We start from the raw sequence: 12306 nt of genomic DNA, 5'->3' as shown, positions 1-12306 counted from the left end.
CCTTTTTGGTGTGTTCATTGCAGCACTAGTAAACCATGGTAGGGACAGTCAAGCATTTTTGAAGTGTCATTCTCCTTTCTCAGTGAAATGGTCTTCATTGTTGTTTAGCTGGGTGTACACTGTTTTGTCTTGTACTTCTTGAGATTGTTGTTTTGGTTGCATTGCTCCTTCGTATCTCAACCTCTAATTTTCACTTCCATAATAACTCTGACAGTTGTTATTTTGCGTGATGTTTCTTAAGGGTTTAGTTTATAGTATTCCATGTATTCAGCATGTTTGTTATCTTGAACCATTTATATCTTGAGAGGAAAGAATATTTTGCTGAATTCTCACTTAGGCTCATCTTAAATCTTATTCCAGATTTCCTGCATGTTTTACTTGACCTTCCAGAAATGCTGTCAAGATCCTTGCAGAGGGATGGTGCTATGCTCTGCAATGGGTTCCTCTTGAAGTTCAGGAGCCAACTTGTTCGTCTTCCTCTCCTGCATGCTAACTCCGCAGAATGGCTCTTGGTTCCTATTTCCTGAGGATTTAATCTGTAATATTTCATAACATGACCTTCCAGTTAGTAACGATAAAGTTCAAGGTAGCTTTTTCACGTCCTTGTGCTGATAAAGGCAAGAGTCAAGATGAAGTAAAACAAAGTAGGCCTTACAAGGCTTGAGCATCAGGGCTGCAAAAAGCCTGTTTTAAGGAAATGAGGTCTGCACATGTGACCTGTTACCCTGCCTTATGATTTTGATCTTCAGATGATTTTGACCGAGTTTTACAGTGGGTTTAAGAAATCTGAAAGGTGCGTGGCTCTGGTCAAAATTAGCAGTGGAGGAAACGTAAATCCCCAGCATTAGGGAAGGAAGAGGCCCTCCTCCTTTCTGGTCTGGGTGGCAGTCATTATGAGTGGTCAGTGTGTTTTCTAGCTGGTCAACACATAGGCGTATTTCTAAATCATCTCACAGAGCCGTTTCCTTACCCAAACAAGGAGGCAGCATGTGAAGTCTGAGAATAAACAGCCTGAAAAAGAGAAAATAGTGGGTTTGAGTGGGAAGAATGAATCTGTAGAGACCATCTTTGATAGTCCTGCTACTCACAAGTCAATCATCATGTTGGTTATCTTGGTGCATTTTTATTAAAATACTTAGTCAAGTCTGGAATGCTCTTCCTGCCCTACTAACCTGTGTCACATATCAACAGAAATCACAAATATGAAGATTCTCCTCCGAGAAATTATGTTCTATTTCAGTCCATGTTCACATGAGCTACACTCACAGGATATGTACCATCCTCGTTTGGTTTCCTAATTCTCTTACTGAGTCTATTTTTCTTTTTTAGTTCCAGGCTGATACATGGCCTCTGTTAAGTTACTTTCCTAGGATTTGCTCTTCTTAAATCCCTTTTATTTCCAAGTCTTCCAGCTTATGGCATTCTTTGTTCTGCAGTATGATCTTTGGCTTATTTTTATCATGGTTCTTCCACTTAGGGATTGCCGTTTATTACTCTTGAAATGTAATTACTTCTAATTCCCGCTTGCACTTTGTGTGATTGGTCTTGGGACTCCTAACATTTTTTTCAACCCCAAAGTTGTGCTATCAGTTGATACTGCTCAGATTTGTTCTCTCTGTGAGATATCAGGACCACTTGCCCCTTAATCATGTACAAGCGGCTGCTTTCTCCATCCTGGCCAGCCTCTCTCTGACCTGTAAAAATGCTTATCCTGTCATCTTGGTGGTTGTTTACTACAAAGTATTTCTCAAATCTCTCAGCACCTGTATTTTTTTCACAGTTAGGGATCGTGCTTTGGATGCTCTGAATCTGTAAGAACTTTCTGGTGGTTTGCTCGTGTGTCCTGTTGGCATCTGGGCTGCCTTCCAGTACCTGCTAGAAATCTCTCTCCTGGATCTCTTTTCTCCCCGAGTCTTCCTCCAGTATGCTTTGTGCTGGTGTGAGTGGCAGCTGTAACAGTGGGATGGCCTGTGCCAGTGTTTGGTACACCTGTGATATGATTTTAATAAACAAATTCCATCAGGCAGTTCTCCTCTGTCAGCTGGTGGGATATCTGAGGACACAGCTTTGATTTTAAGTGTGGTCTGCATTCAGCCTCTTGCTTCTTCAGCTTCTTTTTCTCACATGTCTCAGCAAGACAGACAACATCACTATTTTCCTGAAAGTCTTTGTATTACTAGGATCACACGTATGTTTTTATGCTGAAATCCTTTGGAGGGTTTTCTCTTACCACACGGGCACGGCCTCATCCATCGTGCAGCGCTGCATGATCCCCAGCCCGCAGCGGCAATCCCGCGGTGCTCACCACCACTCAGGCTGCCGCTTATTGTGCTTCTTCCGTCTGCTTTGTAAATATTATTCCAAAGGATTTTGGAAGGGTATTTTTTAAACGTTATTGACGTATCTGCGTTAACCCCATGCTTGACTTTCTTACACTGAAACGGGGCCATTGGCAGGGACTAGTATTGCCTGAGTTGGGTGTGAGGTGCAGGCATATGTCTATGAGGGTGAGCTGCCAAGATGTAAATTAAAAGGAAATGGGAAGCTGAATTCCAAAGCTATTGTTTTATAGTCATTAGTGACGTTAGTATTCATAAAAGTTTAACTAGATTGAGGATGTGTACATCTGAGCATTTTTACAGAAGATACACAGAAGGGTTTTCTGACTTAGTATTTAAATTGTGGCTTTTTTGAAGTTTTTACTGTCTGTTTGAAACAGGCTTCAGAAATTTGTCTCAGAAATTCATTAATTAGAAATATCTGCAGCACACTGATCTTGGCGTACTGCTTACATTAGGAATAATGACCTAACCCAGTAGCCTGACCAGAGAATTTAATGGAAACATTTTAGTGGATTTCAGATCAAACATACAAACATTTGCAGCCTGTTAGAGCAATAATTTTCGTTTACTGTTTTGCACTGTAAAACATTTCTTTCCATAGTAATTTGAGTATAAGTGGGGTTTACTGTAAGGGGTGGGTTTTTGGTTGGTTTTGGATTTTTTGGGAATGATTGGTGCTTGGTTTATTTTTCTCCTGACAGAGTCTAACAGTAGTCCAGTGTGAAATGAGATAATATTTGCCCGTAAAAAGGAAAAAAACCTTGTAGTCCTCAGTGTCTTGTCAGTATGTGCTGGTTTCGTATGACCCCCGTGTACGTATCTGGGGCTTCAGTTATTGTCGGAGAAGCTTTAGAAGAAGGTATGACTGGCAGGCTATGATATTTTACAAGTTTGCAGACTTATAAACTGGATAGGGAACATGAATGGGTACAAAAGCTCCATTCTCAGATACAATTTTTTGAATGTGTGCTCTGATTATTATTTTCTTTGTTTCCTCTCTTTCAGGTATTCACTTATAAACAGAGCACGATCACACACCAAAAAGTAACGCCTATGCATCAAACAAGCGCAGAAAGTGTGGAAGACATGGCAGCACTTGTAGATCTCCACGAAGGCTCCATTATGCACAACTTATTCCAGCGATATCAGCAAGATAAAATCTATGTAAGTTTCTTCTAAAATTAAGAAAATATCCAGAGGGAATGTTTTAGAATGTGTAGGTGCTGTGTGTTTTTCACTCTTCTGTGGTATCTCCCCTCCTAATGTTCTCCAGTTCTTTGTGTATCCACACGGAGCTGAAGTGTGCCTCATCTAATGACTTCTCACCGACAACGATGGAAAGAGAAGGTAGCTCAGGGCTGTTCAGGCAATCCCTTGGAAACCTTGAAGAACTGGCATGCTACTTAGGCTTTTTTTTAAATTAATAATTGCAGAAAATAAATAATCTTTGTTTTCATCACCTGTTGAAGCAGTTGATAAGGCCATATACATGCTTTATTCCACGCTTCATCTATTAACTTTGATTTCTTTATTACTAAACCTGAACATATCTTAATGTAAAACTAAACTTTCCCTATATTTAGAAATTTCTTTATGATAGAAAGCAGAGAAGGGCACAGAGAAATTATGTTCCTTTGCACATTACCTTTAAAGTGGCTAGTACAGGGAGTTCTAAATGTTCAGTTAGTTCTCTTTACAAAAGTTTGTATGTATGTTTGTTTTTTTTTCTCAAAACAAATGAACCATTTTGCCTTTCAGAAAAATGGATAAACAAAAAATGAATTGCATATAAGAACAATCCTGCACGTGTGGGGAAAAATAGCTACTTGAGAAGAGTTTGGTTTTCTGCCAGTGTTGTTAGGTTAGACTGTAATACTCAGTGTGAGTCGAAATAAAAAAAAAAATTATGTTTTCTGAGTCATTAAGTGTACTCAGATGGAGGACACTTCCCCCTTTTAAAAAGTGTGTGCGTAAAAGCGAGTAATTTTTTGAAGAGGCAAAGAGTAGCCTTGTTCTAAAGAGACATGTCCCAGCTTATGTCTTAGCTTGTCAAGGCAAGTTTAGGGTATTCTGATACTTGGTGCTCAGTGCAGTGTACGTTTCTAGACAAACAGGTTCGTGTGCTGTAAATGATGACAGATATTCAGTTGCTGCTGAATACTCATTGCCCCTTCAGTTTTGCTAACTTTGCTGCTTACTCTTTTGAGTCTACCTCACCTTAAAAATTATTGAAAAGGAGGTCAGAAAAAAGGTGTACTTAGAAATGCGTATGGAAGCCTCTCTGCTGCCCTATATATGTAACCGGGACCTGATGTAAGAAGCATTTTCTTTTCTTCCTCCTCATTGGCACCCTAGTTTTGCTGTGCCAGTGGTAGTGTTTTAACAGGACAGGACTCCAGGAAGAGAAACCCCATGAAAAGCCAATTAAGTGGCTTGAATAATTTTATGAAACTTCATAGATATATGAACATATGTTGTAGGAGGAGGCATTGCCATGGCAAAATGAACTGTGTCTTTTCAAGCTAAAATCTCTGAACTGTATTGCATAGTTCAACAATGTTTTAATGTTAAAACAAAAAAAAAAAATGGACTGAAAGGTGCACTAAGTTTACACTTGTTGAAGGCATACTTGCTGCTGAAGAAATTAGGTTCCTGGTCGTTCTGTTTTGAGACCAGATTACTCCTGTACAGGATAGTAGAAGCCATGGGAGTTCATGCCAGGAGCAATCAAAACTTTCCAGATTGTACATTTGGCTTCTCTTTTTCCTCCATAAAGTCCTCTTGCTTGGTCAGGAATGGCTTCATCAGTGTAGTGCACATACTGTCTCTTGAAGCCACCTCAGCATCTTGACTTTATCTGTCCCTTGTGCATTAGGGTTAAATTGGGAAGACTGGCGCCCTTCTCCTTGCTGAATTTAGGGGCTGATCATCCCACTGAAAGACTTCTTGCCATCCCTGAATAGAAACCATCATATAATTGCTGTATCCTGACTTTCACCTCACAGGTCCCTCTTTACTGCATCTTCTGGACCACGCCCTGAGTGGGGGGCAAAAGATATGCAAAGGTGTAGGCTGGCATATGTGTGTAGTATTACAAATGTATTAATTGATTCTTGAGTCTGGCAGCTTTTTGTTAGTTTTCTCAGTGGCAATGAGACCAGGAAGCACCTTTGTACCCCTAATAAGGAATGCGCTTAATTAGGATGTAAGTTTTGGGGATTGCTTCTTCATACACACATAAAAATTATATGAAGTGCAAGATAATAAATTGTAGTGTAAAGTATATATAATTTCAAAAATACAGGAAAAGCAATTAAAAGGAAATGTAAACAATTGCTTTCTCAGGAAGACAATTATTTATGCAATTCTTCCACTGTTAACTTGTGTGTTTGTCTGTATTTGAGGAGCTGTTTCTCCAGCAATGAGCATTTAAGTAAATATCTTCAGAAGTTTGAGTTCAGTTTAACCTTCCTTTACTTAATAACTTTTTTGTGACACATAATCATACACGTGTTCCTGAACTCTTCACTACTTCATAATTAATTCTATAAAGATATTTTCTATGGATGCCAAGTTATGTGAAACGTGTCAGGGATTTTGTTTGGTGCTGCCAACAACTGCAGCTATAAAGGGTCAGCAGGGGATTTTCTCTATTTCTTGCTGTTCCTTGGAGAGGAAGGAATATTGATTTAGCATACAGACTGTGTTCATAGTGTGAGTGATGCCTGGCTCTGCACTTAACGAGTTGAGGCTCTTAGCTGAAACTGTGCTGTTAGCAAGAAGGTGAGTGACAGAAGTTGTTCATGTCTACGTTCAACCATCTTTTTGTATCGGGGTCAAGTCTGTTGGCATCTGCTTGTGATACTTTTTTTCTCAGTTTCTGTAAAAGAAAAGAGCACATGCTTTCGCTTTTCGGCCCGTGAGGAGCATGGGATGTACATGCCCTTTCTTGATTACTTAAAGCAGGCCCCTGCCTGGTATTTTTTCAGATTTCTTGATTAGTACTGGTTTTATCTAAAAGTTTGCTTCTGGGCTATCACTGCTTTTGCTGTCCAGGAAAGGAGCCGAGCTAGGGTGACAGTGATCATACGGCGCAGGGGTTTTCATTGCTACTTCTTTGCCCATTTTATTCCGTTAGGAACAACTTGGTATGGGAGGCCCCGCTTCTGGACATTGGCAGACGAGGTTTGACGCCCATCTTTGAATGCTCAGATTAGCTTGTGTGCTAGGCTGGTATGTGGCAAAATATGGGAAGATAAACACAAGTGCTAAATGTGGAAGGTACCCACGTTTGAAAACAGAGCCTTTTGTGAAGGCGAAGGCGGGATTTTGCTGCCTCTGAAGCAAGGCCAGCACGGGGCAGGCGGTGTGGAGAGGGGAAGTGCTGCGGCCGCCCTTCTTGTCGCTGTTCAAAGGCGGTTTGTTCCCCAGGCTGTTGATCCTGGTTTACTTTTAGTTAAGTACACACTGAGGAGGAGGCTGGCTTATCCTTGGAGAGGACGCTGTAAACCACACCACGTGGACTGCGCTGCGAGACGCACAAATTATGGTGTCTGAGCTGGCTCTGCCATGAGCCGTGCTTGTCCTGTCTCTGCGGCCAGCAGTGAGTTACCCAGGCGGGCTGGTGAATTTCAGGAGAGCAGACCAGAGGATTAGAGAGCAGCTTTTGCTGAGGTGAGAGACAGGTTGGAAGTACCTGCATTATACATTGTGCAGATCAGTATGAAGGTTTTCAGCATCAGATCCACCCTCGTTTGCCTGAGTTCAAGCAATAAAGAAGTTTCAAAGCACATCTGATTAGCTTTTTCCTTTTGAATTAAGCTCTGAAGAAATGCCAGGTAGGCACGTTCCCCTTTTGAAGTGGTGGTGATTTGACACGTGCCCACCTTGTTTATGTGGAGAACGTGTACCTGTGCCCAGAGAGGGATGCTACATGGGTTGGGGTGCAGTGGTCCCTCAGCCACCCTCTCCTGATGGGGAGAGTGGCCTCCAGGTTGTCCAGCAATTGGGTGTGGTGGTTGGGAAGCGTGAGAGAAAACATAACCTATTTTTGTTCCCTCTCAAATGAGTACTGCAGCCTGCCCGCCGATAATTATAACCATCTGTTAGGTTTGTGTGCATATGTCTAAAAACTTCTGTACCAGCCACGTAGACATGTGCTGTACCAGCCACATTCACATCAGAGGGAGGATGATGGTAGTTAGGAGCTCATTTTTTGTGGCTGGCTTCCTTTCTCTCTTGAGCTGAAACAACAAACATGGAATAACTTGGATGAGAAAGCAACAGTTCTCCAATTTTTAAAAAAGGTGTTAAACTGGAAAAGTTGTTTCTTCTCTGACAAGGTTGCTTGTAGAGCTCCTAGCCACTTTATTACACTGCATGCTCAGTTATCCGTTCTCAAAAAGTACATTCAGTTATTTATGCATTGATTTTTTAATCTATTTGTGTTTATTTACTTTAGCAACATGTTTAGCTGTAGTTTGTTAAACTTGCAGTAATTAGATAATTTGTCTCTCTTGGAGTCATGAGGGTTCCCTGAGGCAACTAGTTGATGTTTATGCAGTATTAATCAATAATCACCACTGAGTTTTTTTTCAAATTCTGTTTGCAGACACAGACACTTTAGTATCTGGGTCAGTTGCTCTCTGTGACTTGTTTGTCTAGATTTTTGCATATTCATTTTTTTTTCTGAGTACAGTGAAACTCATTTCAGATCTGGTGCCATGTTAGAATGGTCACCAGGAAGTGGATGGTGCTGCATGTTATAGTGAGAAAATAGCAGGGCACACTGAAGTCGTTAATTAGGTACAGACAGACAGATGTAATTCATATGCTTTGAAAGCACTCTTGTTCAGATGTCTTCTACCACAGACACAAGTTGTAGGTGGAGGCAGAAAGAAAAAGGGAGATCAGTAGAAGACAATAGCTCCAAAGTGTTTACTTTTAAAGGCAAAACCTGTCATGACTGATTTCTTAAATGGAAAAATTTGGATGCACTCCCTGCAGAAACTGAACCTAAAAAGAATGTGTATCCAGGATCCATACACCATCATGGACAGCTCAACATCCTTGGTCTTTGGGCTGTCATGCTCTGTGATACAAAGAAATGTGGGCCATTGGCTGAAAAAAAAACAAACAAGCAAACAAAAAAAACCCCCACAACTGTATACACAAATTGTGTTGTTAGTTGATACCATGAAATACATATAATGTACATTTAGACAAAGTCCCTTGTTATTACACTGGCTCCTAAAACTGCATTTATTCTAGTCATGACTGCAACCCAGCTGTGGCTGCGCAGCTCCTCTCCACAGGCATTCAATGTGTTAGAGGAGTCACAAGTAACCGGTTTGCAGGATCTGCTCTATGGCCATTAAGGAAACTGCTGTTTATTTAACTGTTTTGCTTTTACAGTAAAGAAATTGTAAAAGCATTCTGATGAATCACAGTGTTTTCCATGCCCTCCTATGCTACTGGAGAGATGGGGAAAATTCTCTCCACCACCTCCCTCGGTGGAGCTGCAGAGAGTAGAGAATGCCGTTGCTAAGAATTCATGACAAATGTCTATACATAGCTACTTACCTCCATAATTAGCATGTTATGCTTGCACACATCAGATAATGTTTTCAAAATGTAGCTCAAAGTGAATTCCTGTCTCCGAGCATTAATTATAGCTTCCATTTCACATCTGTTACTAGAGAGCAGCAGACAAAGATCTATATAAACACAGCAGGCTTTTAATTGGAAATCTAGTGGAATTTGTTTCTGGTGATTGATGTTCCTAAAGGATGGTCAGTTATATAGATCAACAATTGTCTGCCAAAGGCCAATTATCATTATTTTTTATTTGTTTTTCTTTTTTTAATACATGCTAGAGGAAGAACACAGCTGTAATGATTTGAGAAGTAAACAAATACCATCCATTGTTTAACCAGCTTTGCTTCTGAATTCCTCCATGCTACAGAGCTTGTGGGACTGCTGATAATGATGACAATGACAACAACAATAACAGATGTTTGCGTGAACTTTGTCTTCACAACTGAAAAAACTGGGAATTTTAAAGGTGCATATTTTTAGATCTTAGCAAATATTTCAGGCTGAGCTGTTGTGATCAGCATGATAACATTAAAAAGGGAACTTGTCAGAAAGGTCTGCCTAATTGAGTACACTGTAATTTATGCAATGGCTACACAAACACATACATTTTTATTATGGTTTAGAGCACATGAGGTGCTTGTTGGTATCCTGCTGTGTTGTGTATGCTGTAGTAGGGATCTTACCCTCTGTCATCAGGGCGTGTTTCAGTGAGACAGCTGGGGAAGCAGAGGAGGTCAGAGCTTTATTAAAACATGAAAAATATTGCTCCTTCTGTCTGCTTTGTACCAATATTTTTCTTCTAATTTGGTTGGCTGGTAGGAGAATAAATAATACATGCAGGATCAACAGGGTCAATTCCTATTGACTTCCATGAGTTTTGAATGATACCTAAGCCCTACTTAAGGGTAACTTCGTATTGTAAATTTCAAAGTAGAAATCTGTCACCTTGTGCAGGTTTTGTCATTGGTGATGGGATACATTGCAAATATCTTCTCATATCTCAAGGCTTATTTTCATGCTATTTTCTCCACACCTTTATTGACTGTCACTGCTAGCTCAATGTACTGAGAACAGAAAGTAGACCAACTTGCAGAATCCAAAGGAAAATTTCTCAGTCACTTGTGATAGTGCCGACAAGAGCTTAGTGCCATTCAGTCAGAGATTTTGCAAATTATGCTGAACACTTCTGTGTACGCCTTACTTGCAGGTGAGCTTTGGCTCCTTTCTGTAAGGTCTGTTGCTCCCAGGCCTGCAAAGGCATTGAAAGGAGGGCAGGAATTTGGACTCTGAAACTTAAGTCGCTTGTCTGTCACCAGCGCGTGTTTTCTTTATGTGAGTTAGGCTTTGACTGTAAAGCGAGCTGCACAAAATTTACTGCTTGTGCTACAGCGGCCAACTGCCTTATTCACATATTCCAGCAGCTTAATGCTAGAAAGGCCACAAACAACCCATTTAAGTTAAGAATTAGTTAAATTACTTTTATACCTGTGTAAATGATTCATAGCCAGGTTGTTACTTTTATATGAAAAGATGTAGTCCATTTCTCTCAAGCAGTTTCAGAGCTTTTCTTTTGATGCCCATCAGTCTTTCCTTTTAAAAGCAAACTAAGTCCAAAAATTCAATTTAACAGATTTTTGACTGCTAATGCTATTTGCCATCTTAGTGCTGATTTCTAGATCCATGGCCATTTGGCAACAGTTTGGTGCCATCCAACAAACTATCTGGTGTAGACTTAGATTTCAGTTGTTCTGGCTTTTGATTTCTGTTTTTGTGCTCTGCTAAAGTTTGGTTCTTGCTCTCCTCCTAAAAAAAGGCCTTTCTATAGAAGAGGTCTTAAAACATTAAAGGACCACAGAAGTTATGAAAATCTGGACATTAGCATGTAAAATACAGGCAAAATGAAACAAATCTCCAAAGCTTTATATTAAAAATATTTCTCCAGTCTTCCAGAGACAGTGCTTTTTGGTATATCCTCTAGCAGCATTTTTGTTTGCTGAAAAGCCCCTTCATCTTCCTGAGATGAATCTATAGGAAGGAAGAAGGCTATTTTTTACTTTTCCTTGCTGGAGGGTGAATTAGACCTTCAGACAGCTTTGAAAGACACATTTGAGCATCGTACAATAACAAAGCAGGAAGAACCAGTGTGTGGCCACAGGCCATTTGGAATGAAGTGGTGAGCCCTGGGGTCTGTGCTCTTTCTGAGGCCTTTTCCGATTTGAGCTCGAGATGCCCTGGTTAGAGTTAAGCTGCGCACTTGTGCAGACAGATTGCTACGGTCTGATGTGCAAACCTACATTTACATGTATTGCAGCCCATGAAAATAACAAAAATCAATGTCTCATTCTGATCGATTGTTGTTTTTTTGTTCGGGAGGTCACCTCCTCTCTCCACTTGGCAGTGGTAAAGAGAGATACTTTTCCATAGCACTTAACATAAACAGTCTATGCACAAAAAATCATTATCCTGACATCCAGCCGATAGGACTGCTACATGGTAGAGATTGTATTGTATTAGTCAGCAAAGAAAAGCAATAAGAACAAGGAGACATGGTTCTTTTTATACAGGAGAAAACATTCCAGAAGCTTGTGAAATTCCTAAATAAGGAAGGATGTCTATCTGCCATCAATATTTTTGTCTGTTGTTTTGATTTTTACCTTTGGCTGTAACAATGCTCTCTTATCAGCTTTTCTTTATATTAGTTTTATGTTTCCTAACTGGATCTTTTTTTTTGAGATTCCAGATAACACTTGTAGAGTTTCCTTACTACATGGAACAGTCCGTTTAGTAGGAGAAAATGAATGGGAAAATAAGATGGGATTAAACTATGAGTGTATCAACCCATGGAGAGCTCTTAGTTATGTGCAGGTTCTTCACCATCTCTGGGCCTTCTGTGGAGTTAAGCTGAAAGTTGTGACTCTGTGTGTGCGCTGTTTTGAGTATTTCCATTGGCAGCTAAGGTGACCAAACCCCAGTTTTTAATCCTTAAGAAGTAGACAGATACTAGAAGAAGGACACTATGAATGTGCAAGGCTGAAGCTGTAGGGAGTGGAAGGATTCCCTTAGTTTAGAAGTTAAGGTAGCTGGGTTGCAAAGCGCCGTTTTTTTCCTGAAGAAGCAGAATAGTATTTGCCTTTAGAGGGGCTTAGAACATCATGGTGTTGCTCAATACTCTTATACCAAGGGAAGCTTAAGGTCACATTAGTTGGGTTAAAAGGTGAACATAACAGATGAGGATGAATCTAGTAGGGCGTGCTGTTGCCCGACAGTTGCCTGTGATTGTGTGAAATCACATATTTAAAAAACAATCCAATATTTGCCTTGGGTCTAAGCTGTGCTCAGCACAGGAAGGGCAAAGGCCACCAGGGCC

At 40.4% G+C, this 12306-nt stretch overlaps 1 protein-coding gene across 1 annotated transcript in view; it reads left to right on the top strand.

Moving 5' to 3' along the window:
• MYO10 (myosin X) overlaps positions 1–12306 on the top strand; it is a 159806-nt gene that overhangs the window by 63512 nt on the left and 83988 nt on the right. Inside the window, exon 3 of the mRNA XM_065830121.2 lies at positions 3348–3506. Coding sequence (XP_065686193.1) covers positions 3348–3506 — 159 coding nt within the window. The remainder of the gene's footprint in view (positions 1–3347; positions 3507–12306) is intronic.

This window comes from Patagioenas fasciata, chromosome 2 (assembly GCF_037038585.1).
Source record: "Patagioenas fasciata isolate bPatFas1 chromosome 2, bPatFas1.hap1, whole genome shotgun sequence".
NCBI lineage: Eukaryota > Metazoa > Chordata > Aves > Columbiformes > Columbidae > Patagioenas > Patagioenas fasciata.
Note: the sequence above shows the minus strand (reverse complement) of the source record. Positions and strands in the feature narration are given on the sequence as shown.